This window comes from Camelina sativa, chromosome 11, assembly GCF_000633955.1.
Source record: "Camelina sativa cultivar DH55 chromosome 11, Cs, whole genome shotgun sequence".
Lineage (NCBI taxonomy): Eukaryota > Viridiplantae > Streptophyta > Magnoliopsida > Brassicales > Brassicaceae > Camelina > Camelina sativa.
The window spans coordinates 5,563,187-5,584,050 of record NC_025695.1 but is presented as its reverse complement, the minus strand read 5'-3'; the positions used below and the strand labels follow the sequence as shown (position 1 = coordinate 5,584,050).

Genomic DNA, 20,864 nt, shown 5'->3' with positions numbered 1-20,864 from the left:
TTAGTCTCGTACGAGTTTTACAATAATACGTACTAAAACAGTAAACACCTACTTAGACAATGCCACATTGCGTACAAAACACTTTTTTTAGTCTTGTAGTCAGATCCAATCACTCACAGTTTCACCTTCCAATCAGAAGCAGAAACATTGATGATGAACCACTGAATCTCAAGTGAATTATGAGAAAAATAATCAAGGTAGCATAAGCAACATGTTTATCTGTACTTCAACTGATAATATCAAAACTTTGCGGGATTTATAAAACATTGTTATAACTTCAAATTCCCAATTTCTAATTTGACATGATAATCAAACTTCAAACTATGCTGATTTCTACATAAAACTCATCATTCTATATTTGGATCTAATTCAAAACAGTGAAGAAAACAAAGCTTCAATTGTGGAGCTTTATAAAAAAAAGAAACAAGACACACTGTACATGATTATTGATGATGGAAAAACCAAAATTGCTGCTAACAAGATCATAACAAATCAAACGAACCAAACAAAATTGAACAACACGTACAAATCTACTTAAGAAAACTAACATCTTCTTCACCAATTCAAAAAGCTTTCACCTTCAGGTCTCCATCTTCTCCCTTCATCAAATCTATAAACCCTATCCCTACAAATCGGACAAGTCGGGACTTTCATCAACCACAAGTCAACACACTTGCGGTGAAACACATGCCCGCACCGAGGCAGCTTCCGACACCACTGCCCTTGTCTGAATCCATCGATACAAACAACACAGTCGTCGCTTCCGTACTCTGTTACAGGCTCACGAAACTTGAATTGGGGAAGCCTCTTCACGCATCTTGGAGACAACCCATCAGAGTATTCGTGACGACGATGGCGACGGAGACGGTGGCGGTAGTTCCGGTGAAGAAACCAGTAGAAAGCGAAGAAGAAGGTGAAGCCAAGAGACGTGAGGATAAAGAGGAAGGCGGTTACAGCTACAGGGATCATAATCAGACCAACGAGAAAGTTCGAGAGAATCTTCGTTGGTAAATTCTTCGTGTTCGCCTTTGGTGGCGGCGGAGACGGAGATGTCTCGCCGGAGATTGAGCCAACATCGTAGGGAATAGGTATTGACATCGGACCGGATTGAGACGGAGATTAAAAAAAATCTTCACTTTAACGAATCAAACACTTACTCTGTTTAAGAAGATGAATAAAAGAGAGATCTTTATTGATCTTGAAGATCGAAATATGGATTCAAAAGGGTTTGTCTGATTCTGATAGAGGAGGTAACGCTAGTGTGGATTTAATATATATGCGGGAATATTCGGACATTTTTTAGTAATCAGTTTGACGATAAACTAGTTTTTGTCCTTAAAATACTAAAATTAACTCATGATTATCGTGAGGCAAAGTGTCTTTTAATGAATTTTGACAAGAAAATTTTTGGACGTTTTTGTTAATGAATTTTGTTCTGATCGTTCACATCCATAATTAGTTTATATAGTATTATTCTTGCTAAACTCATGGAATATAAAACAAAACTTTTCGTTGGCTCAAATACTTTTTTAGCTGATGGTGGGTTTTTAAACTTTAACGTAAAACTCATGCTATAAAGGTCAAGGGTCTGTTCACTTGTGTGAGTAAATCAATCAGTGCTAACTCCTAACTTTCGATTATGAAAAGATTTAGCGTAGTTAAACACAAATGCAGACACACGTTTAATCAATCAGTGCTAGCTCGTAACCTTGGATATTATGAAAAGATTAAGCGTAGTTAAACACAAACGTAGACACGTTCTTGTTAAACAATCTGGATTCAAGAAAACTAGAGGAGAAAACAAGGGGCGAACGCGAAACAAGACTAGTACATTCAATTCAAGGATAACGTATTGGTGGTTATCTTAAAAAAAAGGTTCAGTTTCGGTTCCAATTATTATTATATCTGAGCTTCCTATCTGGTAATGCCGGGTGGGAAGTGATAGGGACAACCCGACAAGGGCAGCTTCCTCGGTAACTCCATTCCTCCTTATGTCACCACCATACCTTTTCTTTCAGTTTCATCATTTCGTTGCAACCATTTTTAATATTATCTCATTCTTTCTTCACATTTTTCGGTTAATTCACGATTTTGATCCGGTTATATCCGGTTTAGCTTGGTTTTTAGAATAGTGTCTCCTTGTCATGCCCATTTTGGCCCATTAACTATCGCCTTCTAAACCGGCTTATAGGTAATTTTCTTATCGACTGTCCCAAATATAAATTAGTCCATATTTCACTACATTTTAGGACTAACGGGATACAATACAATATGCCTTACATGAATGTACTGGATCATAGAACTCTGTTTCGTGGGAGTGTTAAAGAGGAATTTCTGTGGTAAATTTGATCAGCGTAGTTTAGCAAACGTTTTCTGGAGTCTTGACTCTTGACTATAAATAAACCTTTAGTCAACACAGATAAGTAGAAACTAAATATTACAACTATACACATGTTAAAAAATGGGAACAGTCAAAGAAATTACAATGGCAAGCAATTACAATACACGCATCTTTAGAGTTAGTCATCTTTCGAGTTAGTCATATGATATAAATAGTCAAATAGATATGTTGCATTTCAGAGATAAACATTCTTATAATTATATTTGTCTTCCCTGACAGACAAAGAGAAAATAAATAATACAAATAAAAACACGTAGCATCATGGGTAAAAATATTGTTGTTTTTTCTACCGTTCTTGTTTTTCTCTTCTCTACATCATATGCAACTCCTGGCATTGGAACTTTCTACACGACTTACACTCGTAAGAATCTTGTTTTGTGTGTTTACTACCCAAATTATAAACCATATATAAAAATAGATAAACAATAAACTTATATATACATTTTGATGTCTAACTATAGCAAAATGTTATAAAAATCATAACGATCATTGGTCTTTCATTTCATGTTTGATAGCATCGGCATGTTACGGAGGTAAGCAAGAAGGAGTGTTCATAGCTGCAGCGAGTGATCAATTATGGAACAATGGTCAAGTTTGTGGCAAAATGTTCAGAGTGAAATGCACCGGAGCTCGTAACGCCGTGCCTCACCCTTGCACGGGAAAATCCGTAATTGTCAGAATCGTCGACCATTGTCCCAATGGCTGTGCTTCTACTATCGATCTTTCCCGAGAAGCTTTTGCTCAGATCGCTAATCCTGTCGCTGGGATTATTAACATTGATTATACTCCGTAATTGTTTCTCCCATTCTTATCACCTATATTCTTTTTTTAACTATAGAGAAGTTCGTATCCAATGTTTTACTAATGAGATTGTTAATTTGTATTTCAGGGTCTAAACGTCGATGAAGTTCTCAAGGAAAATAATGCTCAAGTCTAGAAAGTCCTAATAGAAAATGTCTAGCTAGCAGCATCACGAGTTTGTAATAACGTTTCAATATATGAATAAAAATCGTCCACATTCATATACAAAATAAGATTGCATATTAAACAATAACGACCATCCAAAAGAAATTACTATATAAAATATTTTTAGATTTTGTTTAATTTATTTTTGATTTTCATTTTAAAACAATGTATACCTTAATTACTTTTTCTTTACATTAACATAATTTAGTAAATAGAAGTGAGAAAAATGAATAGAATATGGAACTGGAAATTAGTACAACTATTTTTGATCACATCAAAGAAATGCTTGCGACAGGTAACAGGTTCTGTTATGTATCATATACCAAATAGAGGGTAGTAACTTAGCTTGATCTAAGTATCTAACATCGAGATTTAGTGAACGAACATATCTCAACAAATGTATGAAACTAAGATGCATTCAGCCTATTTTATCAAATGAGAGATAAATATATAAATTATGGTTCTACAAAATAGAAAATAGACAACCTTTTAAAAATGACAAAACATGTTCATTATAGTGCATCCCAAACTACTCGGACAATTCAACAAAACCCCCAATCCCAGCAAACTCATGCCAACTTCGATGAATCTCAGAATTAACAGGTTACCAAAGAAACCCAATCCGGAAGGAAACCACATCAACCTGAGGTTAAAAATTTAAAATAGTCGGATCTTTCCATGAATATGAGGAGATATGGACTTGGGACTACAGATAACCAAACTATCAAAATCAGAAAACCTATAACAGAGCTCTGCCGCAAACAAAAAAGCTTACATGATTGCATAGAAGTTCATAAGAAGAGAGAAAGAAAAAAAAGACAAAGCTTATATATAATTTGACCAGTTTCGTTTAATATTTACACAACAAAGAGAAGAAAAATACAGACTTCAATGTGGCAATGTATCTCTGCAGCTGTCCATATTGTTGTTTCTGCCTAAAACTATCCGAAAAACTGCAATTAGGAACTGACCTTTTGAACACATAGGACCTAGTTTCCAACCTCGCTCATCGTGATAACTCATTCATCACCTTTCTCACCTAACGCCTAGTCCCGTTCAATCTAAACTTCTCATGGCATCCTGCAAATGTGGAAAGTAATGAAGTTTTGAGCTTCAAGAACACATACTGTAAAGATCAAAAGGGGGGAAAAGAGAGTCAACACTAAAACTTACGAGTAGGAAGGATAGGGGAAACGTTGATTTTGATTTTGAGGGCGTCGATAATAGAAAGAACTTCTTCGTTTCCAGATGCCATAAAGAGTCTCAGAACTCTCTCATTCAATTTCCCAGCTTTCAATGTCCTCTTTACATCACCAACCAAAACACAGCAAGCGAATCAATTAGAAACACAGCATCTCTCAACCCTATGTAATGAATCAAAAACAACACCACAATATCTCAAACTAATCCACTAAACCAACCACTGAATTACCAAAGATCAATAATACAAAAACTATTCCTCAAACTACTAAGGAACCCTACTGAGCTCTAAAGCTTTACACTTTCACCTAAAAAGGAAGATAACCTAAAAATTCCAACTTTACACTAAATTCGACAAAACCCAGAACCGAAGAAGGATTGAGATTAAAAGTTATTACCGCGAAGAGGTCAAGTATGATGTGATCAGGTAGATGGGAGAGATCGTTGATGCGAGAAAGGTTCAACACGGCGGCGTTGACGGTGAGGGAGAGCAGAGACGGAGGAGGGTTTCTCATTCAATCAGTCTTGAGAAGATTTGATTCTTCCAAATATTGAAATTAAACAAAAAGTAATTGCTTCAAAGCTTCCGTCTTTGGGTTGTTTTCTTTTTGAATCCGCCGCCTTTCTTCTTATCGTCGGCCACTGAATTCTCACGATCGATATCTATGTAGAGATGATCTCTCTCGTTCGGAAACGTTTCCAGAGAGAGAAGCCAAACAAAAAAAAACCAATTTTTTTACCTTTTCACGTTTGTCTATTAAACGCTAAACGCAGCGTTTGGTTAGCGATACACGATAAAGATGGGCCGAATTTATTAAAAAGTCCACTAATTTGGATCCGAAGGCTTTTGAATATTTTGTGAAAGCATGACTTGTGACAACACCTATGGAGCTATCTAAAGATTACGTGGTGGAATTGAATTGATGACACAACTACGGCTCTGACTGGTAACATGTGTTACTATTGACTTATGTTGAGTTATGGTCTCAACTCAAATTTTATTCAAAAATGTTACCAATCACTAACAAAACTAAATTTTTTGAAGTTGAGTTTGAATAATCATGTGTTATGGTTGATGTACAAGTTTGATGTATATCTTTTGTAAAATTGTTAACTCAAAAGATTATTCAACATCATGGAAATTGTCATGTGTTAGAGTTGAGTTATCAGTTTTTTAAATTATTCAATCGATTATTTTTTTAAAAAAATATTTGTTATTTGTTTCTATTTTTATGCTAAGCACCCGTAAACAACTTTGGTCAAAGATTTTTCTAAAATTTTCTAGTGTTCATCAGACTCTTTCAAACGAAAAAAGTTGTTCCTACTATTATTCGTCGTTGAAACGTACACGGAAATTTTAAGTTGTATATATAGATGCCTAAAGCTTATTGTCAAATAAGCACACTTTGAAGAAACAGTACGTAGTATGGTTTTCTTTCTTCTACTCTTTTTATCCATCGAGTTTATATATATGTTTAAAAATATTAGTGCATATTACTAATATATTTTATTTGTTTTTGATGAAGATGTCTAATGAAGGTGGTGCAGCTGGTGCAGCTGGTGGCGAGGATGTTGGTGGGAGTGGAAGTATCCGCCGTAAGGTAATGAATATATCACATACGCAGTTTAAAAACGTTGGATGTTTAGTATTTAATCTTTTAATGTGTATTATAGAAACAAATTGTATGGAATGATGAGTATATCAGAATATTCTTGGAGCTTCTTGATGTTGAATTGGCTAGAATTAGATACAAGCAGAAGCTACCGAAAGAAATCGGCCGAGTGCGGATTTGTGAAAAGTTTTTGGAACAAACTAAGATAAATCTTCTGTGGGATTCTTTCAAGAGCAAATACGATGCTTTGAGAAATAAGTGGAATGCTTATAAGAGGCTGAGAAATTTCACTGGAATACACTATGATCAGAACACGGGTTTGATTTACATGGATCCGGACTGGTGGGTTGACCGTGAAAAGGTATTTTCTTTTTTATTTTATTTTTTCTGTAGTTTAAATTAGTTAATTTATATATTAATAGTAACTTAAGGTTATGTATTATTTTTTGTAAATCCAGAAATAAGCTTGTTTGTAATACATATTTTATTTTGCTAGCTATCATATTAATATTCTTAAAAATATTGTGCAGGAGATACCATATGCCAAAATTATCCGTGAAGAAGGAATTCCCCATATGGAGCTTATGAGACGCATATTTGGTTGTCAAGGCAGTAAACCAGAAGCTATGTACCCAACTCATAAGCAAGATGCAAACAATACTGAGGTAGATGAGAGGCAATCAGTGGACAAGTTCGTTCCGATAGCCGTAGATGATGATGGAGATGATTCAAACCGTACTCCTACAAAGGATGCACATCTACAGTCTCAAACCATCACAAACGAATCTCCTCCACTGTCGCCAATTGGTCCAGCGAAGCGGTCAGCTAAAAAACAATCACGTGTTACTCCATACCCAAGTAATCGAGGGAAAGATGTACTACGGAGTGGAGAAAAGAACATGCCACGAAGAAGAACGGCATTTGAAACAGAGATGGGTGGACAATTCAAAGAAATGATGGAATTTCGTCGTGCTCAAGTAGAAGAGGCAAGAGAACGTAGAGAAAAGAATGAAGCTACACCATACAAAGAGGCATATGGAGTCTTGCAATCAATTCAAGGTTTGACAAGGTGGACAGATTTTTGGTGGGCGTGTATCAAAGTACTAAAGGAGGATCTCTTTGCCCGAGAAATGATGGTCTCTAGTGAAAATGATCATGATAAGATCATATTCTTGGAGGGTTATACGGGATATGATCGTAACGGAGATTTCATTGGAAATCGTCTCAATAATTTGCAAAGTTGCCAAAGAGGTCCTCCAAGTGTCAACCTGGATTTGAACATCCGTAACACAAACATGGAGACTCACGAAGAATTCAATGCTCCATCTCATACAGAGCTCATGTCATTATTCAAAGAGATAGGGTATGAAGGTGGAACCAAGAAAACGGGTTGTGATGGAGAATCAAGTCAGACGAAGACTTTTAATCTAGAAGATTAAAAATCTTTTAATAATATTCCTTTTCCTTTTTCTAATGCATTTTAGGTTAAGGTTTTTTTTTGTTTTTTTTTTTTGGTTCAATGCTAAGAAATTAGTTCTATTTTGCTTAATGTTACATGGTTTATGATTAATAAAATAATTAAGTTCTAATCCTAGTTTTTTTTTATTCTCATCTATTTATAGGTCATACGATTAAACGAGCTGTATTCTCGGGGTTTAGAAAATCTTACAGAAGACGAGTTGCTAGAGTTGTACAATCTAGAAGATGATGAGTATATGGATACGATAATGCATCCTTTGATGGAATATTACAATCGTTATTTTTCTAAACAACCAATGGCGGAAGAACGAGGATTAGGTTGGCAAAACCTTGAAAGGCAGATTCGTAACAAGCCGGTAAATTGTATGAACATGTTAAGGATGCATCCGGAAGCATTCAAGAACCTGTGCACAACGCTGGAGCAACGTTACAACTTACGGAGTACCGATAATATCAGTATTGATGAGATGGTGGCAATATTTTTGGTTACATGCGGTCAAAATGCATCTCAACGCTTTGTTGGAATGACTTTTGGTCGTTCCCAAGAGACTGCTTATCGAAAGTTCCATGAGGTACTGGACGCTGTAGAGAGACTTGCATGTGAGTATTTAAAAACTCCAACAACAACATCACTCCAGCACTATCCTCGTAAGTTACAAGAAGATTCAAGATATTGGCCTTTCTTTAGTGGATTTGTTGGAGCACTTGATGGAACGCATGTCAAAGTAATGGTTGGAGGTAGTGATGCAGTTGGGTATTTTGATAGAAATGGACAGAAAAGTCTAAACATAATGGCCATATGCGATTTAAACATGATCTTCAAGTATGCATGGCTAGGCGCAGCTGGATCCACACATGATTCATTGGTGTTGCAGTATGCAATAGATGGAGATCCTTTATTCCCGAGACCTCCTATAGGTAAGTATTATCTCGTCGATTCTGGATATGCGAACAAGCGGGGATTTCTAGCTCCATATAGAGGAAGCAGCAGAGAAAACATCAGATATCATCTTTCAGAATTTGATGCAGGTGCTCCGAGGAACAAAAAAGAATTATATAATAGGTGGCATGCATCACTTCGTTCTGTGATAGAACGAACATTCGGAGTTTGGAAAAAAAAATGGACGATTCTTGACAATTTGCCTCGTTATGATGTCAAGACTCAGAACAGAATTGTGCATGCTACTATGGTTCTTCACAATTTTATCAGGCTTCATAGAATTCCAGATGCTGATTTTGAAGACGAAAATGTCACTGCTCGAGATAGTCGTGGACGACGATTTGCAGAAGGCGAACTTAATCGACTTGAGGAAGAAGAGGGAACAAATGATGGCCAATATATGAATAACGTACGAGATGAGATAGCAAATATGCTATGGAATGTACGTCGTCATTAGTTTCTCTCTTTTTATTTTCTATGTCTCAAATGTTTTTCATTTTTTTTTACATAGGATCATTTTATTTATCTATTTTGAATTATTCTATTTCAAAAATGTTATTGTTCTTAATAATTTTTTAATTTTTATTTCTAATAGATACTGCACATGATACATCAAAAATGTTACCAGTCAGTCGTTTAAAGAAAATGTTTAATTCATTTTTTACTGCAAATTCACTACATCAAACTGCCGTTTATACCATATAATTTTTACTGCAAGCTAAATCGAATTTTAATATTTACTGCAACTCGATTTTGATAATTCGTGTTACCAGTCAGAGCCTACATATATAAATTGTTGTGAGCATACAGAATAAAATTATTTTGTGTCAATCGTCACACGTAACCACAATCAGCATCTATTATAACATAGAATAGAACTAACGAAATATCAGAAAGCAAAACTTTATAGTTGTTCTATTATATGCATATTTGGAGTTTTTAAACAAGATATATATAGTTCTTCATTTGAACGTCATGTACCAAGTTCTCGGATGATTTTGCTTAGGTGACCATACTATTTAATATAGGTTATATTTAGATGGACAGTTAAGCAATGGTCTGAAATTTATTGGCAAAGCAATAAATGTTATCTGTATAACACACACATGCACATGGCCTGGGGGATTCTTTTTCCTCTTTATAAGGTCCGGTTTTTACATTATTATGTATCTCCTAAATGTGTATTTGTTACATTTGAATATTTATTTCGTGAGGAAATGTGTCGAACGGAGAACATTTCAAACAATTTGACTAATCTCTTAAATTCAAATTTAGTTGGAGTTTTTTTTTTTTTTTTTTTAAGAGAATTAAAAAACCATGTAATGACAAATTAGTTGTTACAAGATCGTGGGAGATTCAACTTAAAAGTTTACTATATTGTCCTACGTACTGATCCTAACTCTTACGATGTTTCTCATTGTTTCCCATTAAGTATCAAAACAACCTGATCTGTGTTTTTGTCTAATCTTGTATAAGAACTGTACCAGCTTTATTAATTATGTTTTTGGCTGATTTGCTCATCCGCTCATGGGTTTATCGTCTGACAGTTGTAGATTACTAAAAAATATCCGTGAAAAGAGTATGATTTAATTTTGCATGTTTAATTTTAGAGTTTTGACATGAAATATGTACATGGATAATAAAACCATTTACAAATATATATAATTCGTACAACTTAACAATACAATATTGATGGGGGTTGACTACTAGCCAAGCTGTGGCTTGCTGGCCTCAAGTTCCACACATAGCTAGTCTGGGTTTAAAAGTTGTTGGCATGAAAAGCAAAATCAATACAATATTAGTCTTAGCAGATAAACTGCATCATTACGGGATGATGGTATTCATCTAATTCTAATTTATTCCTTTACTCGATAGGGAAAAGTAGAAAAGCCTACAAGATAACTAAAGTCAAACATGCCGGATTTTGCGAACCTGCCTTGTAAGAAAAACGCCACCCCTATATATATATTTCCAAGCAATCGTTTTTTGCTGTCCTTCTACAAATTTAATCGTATTTGATATCGATCAACTTTTTTTTGTGTATGTAATAGTATAAGGAAAGTGTACATACCAATGATCCTTAAGCTTAAAGTTGTATTAATGATCATTTGACATGGATTGTTACAACATTTGCATATAGTTGTTATGTTAGTAACTCGGTTTTATTGGTCAAAGGGAGCGGGTGGATCCGAAAGAAAAAAAACTTGTAAAACAAAAATTTTAAACAGCGAATATATACATCTTCAACAAATAGTAGTATATATTTTATTTCTTCTGGAAGGTTAACAGTTTTACATGTTTTCCTCCTTCAAATTTCTTAGATTGTAAAAGGACCTTGAAATATTTAAATAATTAGGTAAAAATGTGTAGGTTATGGAGATTTACGTACAAAGTGAGTGGACTTTCCAACTATAGCCAAAGCATCGAGCACCCAAACTTTTAATATATATGTACCTTCGTAAATTCCAAAACAAATATTAAAATGGATACATATAATCAGCAAGACCCTTTTCATATTTGTCTATACACTATACTAATTAAACAATAAATCAATTCATTGTTCTAACAAGCAAATATTTATCAATTAATATGTTTATGCTAACTATTAAATTTGTGATATGTGAAAATAATGATACTACAAATAACGGCTAAAAAGCTGGATAATATTCTGGTTGTGAATGGTTGTACAGTACGCTCCGGACCATACCAAACTCGGATCAGTCTATAGTTAGTACGCCATCTATCATTCCAGACTAGTATGCACTTCTCCATACTATATAACTCCATACTAGTCTGGAACTAAAAAAAAACTGCAGACTGTGTAAATTATACTATTGGTCCGATTATTTCAGTTTACTCTATAAAAGCTCCATACCAACTCCATACCAATAGTAAAAGTTGGGTAAAAACGTGTTCAAACTAGTTGGATCCTACTATTTTTATCTCATTGGTTAAAGTTGTGTTTCTTTGTACTTTCTACATATATGAATAGATGCATTCATAAATGTTAAAAGTCACAACAAAAAAATCATATTCCCAAAAACAAAATCTAGATCTAAAGAGGACTCTCTTCTCTTTACTCATTGAAGCTCTTCAATCTAAAACTTTTTTGAATCAACCATTTATCTCATCTCAAATTCATAAGTAAGTTTTTTTTTTCACCTCATTTTCTTTTTAGTTTAGTTTATAGTAGATATTTGAGAATTTATTAGTTAATTTTTTAAGCATAATGAGCTAGTTTATTAGTATATATATATATATATGATGTTTTTAGTTAATTTTTAGTTTAATATTATATTTATTAATAACTTCATATTGTTTGTGATTATAGATATGTCATCACAAGGTCGTAATATGAATGCAAACATGGATCCTCCTATACGTAGACGGGTAACTTTTAATGATTCAAGCTTTATTTATCTATCTAGTTTAAAATCATGTGTATTGTTTAAATAAATATACACAACTCAAATATACACCTAACTTTATTTGCAATAATTGAATTATATTATTATTACTCTATACTAATAATATATTATTATTATTACTCTGTACTAATAATATATTATTATTATTACTCTGTACTAATTAGAAAAAACCGGATCGAAGATACACTCTTGAAGAAGAAAGAACTTTGATTGAATTATACGATGAAGCACTAGCTTTAAATAATTATATGTTTAAAGACCCGGGACAACCAGGACGAGCATATATTGTTCGTAAGTTCAACGAAAAATTCAATCAAAATATGAAGTGGATAGACTTAAGATGTAAATTCGATGAGTGGAAGAAACAATATAAAACTTGGGTTCTCTTACAAGGCAAGACTGGTATCACGGTAGATCCCATTAGTGGAAGAATTGAAGCTTCAGATGAGTGGTGGAATGATCGTATAAGATGAGTGGTGGAATGATCGTATAAAGGTAATCTATTGTTAAATAATGTTATTATTTAATTATTTGTAGGTTTTTGTTTTCCGATTACTAATGTGTTATTTTTTTTTATAGGAAAATGATAAAGTGAGACGTTTTCAACGAGAACCTCCTAAGTTTTGGGAAGTCATGAGAGTATGTTTTGCAAATCTTGATGTGGGTTCTCAACGTCAACACTCGGTGAGACAAAGAAGAGAAGAATTAATGAGTGAGAATGTGAATGATATAGAGGATACAGAAGATGCAAATGATGAAGAAAATGATGATGATGTGGGGCTCAGCGAAGTGCGTGGAACTCAACATGAGAATGAAGTGTATCGTGTGAACATTTACGATGAGTCCCAACCTCCCTATCAATATGCACATGAGGGGTCTCAAGTACCTGAACGTAGAGGGAGACAAAGTTCAAGAGCCGCTCCATATTCTTCCGTCGGTGGTGGGTCACTTCGAGGGAGTGGGTCAAGAGGATCTAGTGGATCACGAGGGCCTCGTAGAAGACAAAATTTTGAATCAACCATCCATGAGACAATGTCGACCATAAGGGATTTTCAGAGAGAATCTTTTGAACGATTACGTCCTGGACATTATGAGCAAGGTGAGGTCAATGAACAAGATGAGGTCGAGAGAGAAGATAGACCATATATGGCAAACATACGAGACAATATTGCTGATATGTTATGGGATAATCGAAATAATAGATTTTGATTTGTAATTTTTAAAAACATTTTGTAATAATTATTAATTAATTATGATTAAAAATATTATTAAAATTGTTTTTAATATTTTTGTACACATTATTCCATACCATAGTCCGATTTTTACTATTCATAATGGTATAATGTTACGCATACTATTGTATGGTGTTGTGCATACCACTAATTACACCATACTACAATCCATTCTATTCCATACTAAAGTGTTAGTATGCAGTATGTAGTATAGAGTGTATGCAACAACGATTCAAAGCATCTGTTGGGTAACGATCACATAAAAACTGCATACGGTATTACGGTTTTTCCTAGATGAAGTAAATTGATTTATGTTGGCATGCATAAGTCGATTTAAAATGAGCTAAAAAAATACTATATGTTAAATCAAAAGTTATGATTGTTTCGTCAAATCAAATAGTATCCCTATTTATATTTGGCGTAACCACATTATATTATTATTATTATTATTATTTGTGTTGTGATGACATCTTTTTAACCGGTTTATAACTTTTGTCAACATATGTACTTTTTTTTCAACACATTTTTTTTGGTAAATTATTTTTAATGAATCAAAAGTGCGTAACACAAGATTCGCCTCCAGTGATCCTAAAATGAAAAGGAACCGAACCTGCTTATAATGCTGATTTCTTGTTTTCTCTCTCCTTTTTCAGTACAATCAAAAAGTTGATCCACTGCCCAAAACTAGTTCCACAACAGAATATATCGTTTTTTTTTTCTGGCCATTCCACAGTTGTATATTTGTAGACTTCTAAATAGTAAACAAAGCACAGCCTTTTGAGAGTTTCGTGTAAAAAAAGAAAGTGAAAATAGGTATTTATTTGTGTAANCTTTTTTTTTTTTTTTTTTTTTTTTGGAACAAATTTGTGTAAACCTATAAGTTCAAACTTCTAAATAAAAAAAGAATGGAAAAACAGGAAAGTGTTGTCTTCTGGTTTGACTTAAGAAAAGTGGTACCCACCAAATCTCGATAACACAGAGAGTTTGCACTGCTGCTGCATCCGTGTCCTCTTGTCCTATGTATCTGTTCCTTCCACATCTTTCAGTTTCCAAATGTGTTTATACATCCACATACATTCACAAATGTGTCTAGTTGTTCTCTATCCCACACGCAATACACATTTGTATGCGTAGTTTTGTTTCTGAATACATTTGAGCAAATAGCAGCTACCGACGTTTTTAATAAATTCATTGGCTTAAATCAATTGGCTGACGTCAAAAAAGAAAAAAAAAATAGTTGATGGTTCGTTCCAAAATTTAATGATTTCGTCATTCAGCTATAAATTACATTTATTTTCTATTTGAAAAAAGTATAATGATATTTCTTGTCGTCCCGCTCCACTCGTATTATTTTTGAACCCTACACTAATTAAATAACACCGTAACACGAAAGCAGGGAAAAAATATTTATAAAATAGTTATACAACGAAAAGAAAGACAAAGAAACTGAATGTATAAAATATAATAAGAACAATCTTGAAATGGAAATTGTTAATAGTTTGGAATTTGGTTTGTCTAGCTCAATATTAGGAGTCATGTTCTTTTCATGAGATATTTTCTTAATCTTATCTGGTTTAATTTGGGTGTACAGACTACAGACAAATGATGAAGTATTATTTTATGAAAATATACGAATTTAATACACACAATAAATACGATATTATTTTGAAATTATCTATGAAGTTAATACTTACTGTAATTTTTTAATCTTGTAGATTGTAAAGTAGTGGTGGTGTTCTTTGTCTTGTTGATTTAAATGAGGGGAGCATGGGATTTGGTGAGATCACAATATATTATTCAAAAACGATTAATTAATTTCACTCAATTCTCTGATTTGTTTCTTCGTTTAAATTAATCTTTGATTGACTTTGCATGTCTTTAGGTTTTTGATCAGATCCAATTCAATTTATTTATTTTATTTTTATAACATATACTATAAATTTCGTAAAACCAGCAGATTCAAGAAGCACACCCTTCTTGGTGTAACTGTTGAAATCTTTAATGAAAATTTTCTCTTCTGTCATCATCAATATGGTCCAACCTGTAATTCTCTTATTCATCACTCTCTCTATCTCTTTCCTCTTACAAACCAAATCTTGAAACAAAAAGAAACAACAAAAACAGAGCAAAGTTCTCTATTTCTCTCTCTCTCTCTCTTTCTCTTGAGAGCTTCTTCCATGTCTGAAACCAACAAAGCTTGACTCTTCCTTTTAAATTATCCTTTCTCTCTCAAACCCATGAAACTTTCTCGGGAAAATATGTTCCCGGAAATCAAAACAACTTTGAGTTACCTCTCTCCTTCATCACTTCCACGACCACTCGAATCATCTTTATCTCTCCGATCCAACGGAAACTTCGATCTAAACAGCAAAATCAGTCCAAGCATTCTCTTGATAATCATAATCCTATCAATCATCTTCTTCATCTCTGGTCTCCTTCATCTCTTAGTCAGGTTCCTCCTCACACCATCGAGTAGAGACAGAGAAGATTACTTCGACAACGTCACAGCTCTTCAAGGCCAGCTTCAACAGCTTTTTCACCTCCATGATTCTGGAGTTGACCAATCCTTCATCGACACGTTACCTGTTTTCCATTACAAATCCATAATCGGTCTCAAGAACTACCCTTTTGATTGTGCGGTGTGTCTCTGTGAGTTCGAAACAGAGGACAAACTCAGGCTTTTGCCTAAATGCAGCCACGCCTTTCACATGGATTGTATCGATACTTGGCTTCTCTCTCACTCAACTTGTCCCTTGTGCAGATCTAGTCTCCTCTCTGATCTCTCTTCTCACCAAGATCCTCGTTCTTCTTTCCTCCTCGTTCTCGAGTCCGCGAGTGATCATAGCTCGAGAGAGATTGGAGACGGTGGTGCAGCTTGTGTGGCTACGAATGATGATAATGACGTGTCTAATGCTCATTCACATTCCAATTCTCATATGAGTTTTGTCGGAAACAATGATCTTGGATTAACCCGGGTCGACTCGGGTCGTGACCCGGATGGTGAAATGGGTGGTTTGGTTGGAAAGGTTGTTCCTTTTGCGGTTAAGCTTGGGAAATTTAGGAATATAGATATAGGTGAAGGTAGTAACAGCAACAACAACATTGGTAATAGTAGTAGTACTTTAGATGAGAGGAGGTGTTTTTCAATGGGATCATATGAGTATATAATGGATGAAGAAACGGCTCTTAAGGTTCATGTTTCTACCAAGAAACCATCAAGCAAGAACCCTCGCTTGCCCGGTCACAGGACCGCTATGTCCGAATGCGGCTTTGATCCAACAGGGAGATTGAAATTCAATGGAAGCGGATCGATGAGAATCGCGGAAGAAGGGACGACCAAGAAGAATGTAGTAGAACGAGAGAGCTTTTCAGTTTCGAAAATTTGGTTAAGGGGAAAGAAGGAGAAGCATAGTAAAGTTCAAGGAAAAGAGGATGGTTCATTGGTTTCTTCCGGAAGAACGTTCTCATTCGGGCTATCGAATCAGCGGAATCCTCCTGATGCGAAGACCGATAGCGGTTGTGAAGAAGATAATCAAAAGAGAGAGAACTCGGAGTCTTTGGAGACAAAAACACCATCTTTTGCTAGGAGAACTATGCTTTGGTTAGCAGGGAGACAAAACAAGGTTGTTCATTCTTCTTCTCCATCTAATGTCTAGTTTCTATATCTTTTTTTTTTCAAATTTAGTTTACTTTATTTCAATTGTTTCTGTGTGTTAGTCTTCATAAGTGCAAAACAGATAAATCATTGTAGAAACGTGGTGTGGAGGAGATATATATATATATATATATATATATATATATTTAGACATAGATTGAAAACATTTTGGTGCCCTCATATATTATTTGGCAAATCTTTTTCACTTCTTAAATATTTGACATAACATTGAATAATAGTCGATTTAAGCTATCCATCTAACCAGAAAGCGACTCAATTAAATGTAATGCATGAGTGAATTAAGACAGCAACTAAAAGTGCCAAAGATACAAACCATTTGTAATTTTGTATGATTCTTCTTCACGTGAAAGCTAATTGAAGAAACCGTAATATCTTCTAATGTGAATATATTAAACGGTGTGTAATGTATAGTTCATATTTGAGATAATTATATTTTTGTAGTCAGATTTCTTCAGATAAAATTCTGAATTTGATGTTGTTAGGTTAAAATTTCAGACCAAAGTTGGCCATCCATACTATATTTGTTCAGTAGAAACTGTTAACCATATGTTTGTATGATTAATATGAATTTTTCTCTTCAACAATAAAACAATTATTCATATAGTTTACATTTGAGAAACAAACCATTATTCTAAGAACCTTGAAGGAATGATTTTCTCTTTGTTTATTTGGTTTTTATTTTCTTTCTTGTGGAGCATTAGATAAGAAGTGGGTGTGGTGGTAAGACAGTTGCATTGAATTAAGGCAATTGCTCATACGACAAAAGAGTGACATCTTGATTCTTGTGCGATGTTATACTACTACTGTGTATATGAATGTTTGTATGTGTATGTATATATACGTATTTATGTTTTAATGTTGAATGGCTAAAGTTTTGCATTAATTGAAGAATTAATAAGGGGGCATGGAAGCAGTTGGGCTACATGCCCACTAGTCATTTAGTCTTTATTGTATGACAACATATCATATAATTTTATAACGTTAATAACATTGATTTTAGTGCAAATTTAATTCATCCCAATTTTGAGAGAAGAAGAAAAAATATACTAATAGTAAGAAGGAAAAAAATAACCATATATGGCGTATCTTTCTATATTGGTGAGATACATGTTTTGGTGAAAGTGATTCTTAGTTGTTGTTTGGACGACCATATGCTAGAATTTGAAAGTCAAAAACATAATTCATATACTAGAACGTTAAGAAATATAGAGAGCTCTAAATAGTTTGAGACAACTTTGTCCTAATGTTTGACTAACCTACAAAATGAAAAGTCAGTCGTTTAGATACATACTTTTTCTGTTTCACAAAGAATGTCAATGTACACAGATTTTTTTGTTTCACAAAAAATATCACTTTATATTTCCAATGTAACTTTTTACATCAAATTTCTTATTCTACTCTTAACCCAAAGCTCTTTTTATTAAATTTGAATGATTAATTACTCATTAAATAAGGGCAAATATATATAATTCAATTTTTTCTTAATTTGTGTGTAAATGTGTGATTAATTTTTTCTTAGTTCAATTTTTTCTTAACCCAATGTGTGATTAATTTTTTCTTAATAATTTACTTCCTCCACAACAAACTACCAAAAAGAAAAAGTCAAGTAAGTCAGAAGACTCACAAGTCACAAGTCCTCAAATCATTAAAGATAGAAGACCACATGTCGTTTTGAATACGATAAAACGTCAAGCAGTGACGACATTTAGATTGGACTGGTTAACAAGAAGACTCCGACTGTTTACAAACCATTTCAAGAGTCCAATTAATGACAAACTGGGCTCGCCCTAATAATCTAATAAAATATCAAGCTTGCAAGCTTTTAAACTTTGGATAGGGAAAAAAATGAATGAACGTGACGAATAAGTGTTTTTTTGTTCCTTAGCAAAATATTAAATTATGCTGATTGATGGAACATGAAGTATATATAAAAAAGGAATGAGTTGTTTTTTTTTTACACGTTGAGACTTATGGTTTGTTTGGTTCTATTATCCTTTCAGAAAAAAGTCTAACGAAATAGCGCCTAGTCAGAAAAGAGTCATATATATATTTTTTCTATAATTTGGACAACGCATATGAGCTAATATCAATTCTTCTTGCAGAGTTGGACTCTGACTAAATGTATTACATCAAAACATATTTGAATTATTCCACTTTATGGTTGAGTTGTATATCAACGAATAAAATTGAACCAGATATGATGTATTCCCCACATATGGTATTCCTAGTCTTGTATTAAACAACAGTTGTCTTTTTTTCTTCTTTTAAACGACAAAACTTGCCAAGAAAAGCAATCGAAGCATAAGACATATTAAACCTCTATAACAGTAACAAAATTAAATGCAACCGAACGACAATTATAACCATAAGAAACAAAATTGCTAACAAATGCTTCAATCAAACCACCATTCAGTAGAAGAAACTTTCTATAAGCGTCGTATAAATTCCTTATGTACAAAATGGCTTACTATAAGATCTCTCCATCCTCGTATGAAAATTGCAATATTGGACTAATATACGGTTTCTAACAACCAGCAATGATCCGAGCAAGGTCATGCTTTCACACAAATAATCTCCGTAACAAAAATAAAAATATCATTTACTGCTCATTTCCGGCCTCGGCAGCATCAACAATACTCCTCATAACATTCACTTGCGTTTGAAGCGACACAATGTAGTCTAAAGTTTCTTGTAACAACAATACGTCATTGCTCATTAACTCTCCACCGGGGACAACGTTTCTCAACCCTTGAGTCCGTCTCTTGACGAGCCTCTTAGCTTTTGCTGCTGCCTCTTCGCTTGCTGATTTTGCTTTCCTCCTCAAGATCTTCTTGCTTCGTCTCACGATCTTCCTATGGCAAACAACCTTCTTAGGCAACTTCTTGTTGATTAATGCTTCCGCTTTGATGCCGGAGAGCATCTGGCGTACGAGGAAATTGTCCTCGGTGGCGGTTTTCTGGATTAGGGCTCGGCTCCAACAAGTTGTTCCTTTTCTTAGAGACGCCATTGCAACATCTGCGGAGAGCTTTATTGCTTTCTTTCTCTCGGAGACGCTCGCGTTGTCTATCGAAGGACGACAAACTTGAAGACCCATTTGCCATTTCTTTAGGAATTCTTCATTCATTGAGCTCGTAGGCTGCATCCTATAAATCCTAATCAAGTAAGAAATTATACACAATTGTGAGTAATTCTATTCAGTAAAAATAAATTTAAGTATAATAAAGTACCCATCCATGATGCCTTTGTGCATCAAAGAGACACATGTAAATGTAATAAACATCAAATCATAATCAGCAGGTTATTTTCCCGTTTAGGGTTCCTTATCATAACCAAAAGAGACATGAACACATACCTTTTTAAAGAAATTTGTTTTTCTTCAAGTGTCGTCAAAGATTGGTAAGAACAAATCTGCCGTCACCTCACGAATTCGTGAACTCGACGAGAGAGATAGAAAGGGAGGTAAGGGAGAGAGAAAGGAGCAGGAAAGGGGCCATTTTAATTGTTTCAAAAGGCGAGGGAAAATGGTGGGGGCAATAGGAGATAGGAGAAGCACATGCATGCACATGCTGTCCATGGCCCACGTTTCCTTTTGTATTACCCTATAATTTAGGAAACTTTTGTCGATTATTATTTGTTTCCGCCGAAAATTTGTGATGATGTATTAAGTTTTTGATGGTTTTAAGTTTTGCAATTATATACTGTATGTATGCGGATCATGTTCATGTTTATATAACGTTTTATGCGTATCTTCTTTTGTCAACTGCGTGTAACTTCATTTGGTTTTTTTTTCACACTCTATGACCAACTGATCAATATAATTATCCCGCATCGTATATATAGTATATATTATATGTTATATGTATGTATGTTCTAACATATAATCTTTGTCTGACAACCTTATCAATCAGCGCTGTCACGACATTATCTAA

General features: G+C 34.1%; 7 protein-coding genes and 1 long non-coding RNA gene across 10 annotated transcripts; 5 read left to right on the top strand and 3 right to left on the bottom strand.

Moving 5' to 3' along the window:
• LOC104721817 (RING-H2 finger protein ATL14) lies at window positions 331-1,414 on the bottom strand. The gene has a single exon (XM_010439885.2). The coding sequence runs from the start codon at window positions 1,096-1,098 to the stop codon at window positions 556-558; it is 543 nt and encodes a 180-aa protein (XP_010438187.1). The 5' UTR covers window positions 1,099-1,414; the 3' UTR covers window positions 331-555.
• On the top strand, window positions 2,663-3,194 carry LOC104721816 (putative EG45-like domain containing protein 1). Its single transcript, XM_019232572.1, has 2 exons — window positions 2,663-2,762; window positions 2,917-3,194. Exons 1-2 carry the CDS (start codon window positions 2,663-2,665, stop codon window positions 3,192-3,194), a joined length of 378 nt encoding a protein of 125 aa, XP_019088117.1.
• Window positions 3,809-5,298, bottom strand: LOC109127485. 2 transcript variants are annotated; one of them, XR_002034032.1, is made up of 4 exons: window positions 4,966-5,298; window positions 4,541-4,670; window positions 4,339-4,447; window positions 3,809-4,010 (listed from the first exon to the last, which is right to left on the bottom strand). XR_002034032.1 is itself a non-coding variant. In XM_019232310.1 (3 exons), the coding sequence occupies exons 1-3, from the start codon at window positions 5,080-5,082 to the stop codon at window positions 4,407-4,409; spliced, it is 288 nt and encodes a 95-aa protein (XP_019087855.1). In that variant the 5' UTR covers window positions 5,083-5,298; the 3' UTR covers window positions 4,121-4,406. The 2 variants fall into 2 exon arrangements, 1 of the variants encoding a protein (XP_019087855.1); XM_019232310.1 differs by lacking the exon at window positions 3,809-4,010 and having other exon boundaries at window positions 4,121-4,447.
• LOC104721815 (putative nuclease HARBI1) lies at window positions 6,099-9,124 on the top strand. Its single transcript, XM_019232419.1, has 2 exons — window positions 6,099-6,168; window positions 7,803-9,124. Exon 2 carries the CDS (start codon window positions 7,896-7,898, stop codon window positions 9,054-9,056), a length of 1,161 nt encoding a protein of 386 aa, XP_019087964.1. The 5' UTR covers window positions 6,099-6,168; window positions 7,803-7,895; the 3' UTR covers window positions 9,057-9,124.
• LOC104727662 lies at window positions 6,165-7,807 on the top strand. The gene is made up of 2 exons (XM_019232418.1): window positions 6,165-6,541; window positions 6,711-7,807. Exons 1-2 carry the CDS (start codon window positions 6,509-6,511, stop codon window positions 7,617-7,619), a joined length of 942 nt encoding a protein of 313 aa, XP_019087963.1. The 5' UTR covers window positions 6,165-6,508; the 3' UTR covers window positions 7,620-7,807.
• Window positions 11,707-11,989, top strand: LOC104721814. The gene is made up of 2 exons (XR_757086.1): window positions 11,707-11,743; window positions 11,931-11,989. It is a non-coding gene; the product is annotated as an uncharacterized LOC104721814 (long non-coding RNA).
• On the top strand, window positions 15,227-17,051 carry LOC104721813 (RING-H2 finger protein ATL13-like). Its single transcript, XM_010439882.2, has one exon. It carries the CDS (start codon window positions 15,497-15,499, stop codon window positions 16,913-16,915), a length of 1,419 nt encoding a protein of 472 aa, XP_010438184.1. The 5' UTR covers window positions 15,227-15,496; the 3' UTR covers window positions 16,916-17,051.
• Window positions 19,344-20,416, bottom strand: LOC104721812. Of its 2 annotated transcripts, none has more exons than XM_010439881.2 (2): window positions 20,288-20,416; window positions 19,344-20,078 (listed from the first exon to the last, which is right to left on the bottom strand). In XM_010439881.2, the coding sequence occupies exon 2, from the start codon at window positions 20,075-20,077 to the stop codon at window positions 19,535-19,537; it is 543 nt and encodes a 180-aa protein (XP_010438183.1). In that variant the 5' UTR covers window position 20,078; window positions 20,288-20,416; the 3' UTR covers window positions 19,344-19,534. The 2 variants fall into 2 exon arrangements, with proteins under 2 accessions (XP_010438183.1, XP_010438182.1); XM_010439880.2 differs by having other exon boundaries at window positions 19,344-20,087; window positions 20,288-20,414.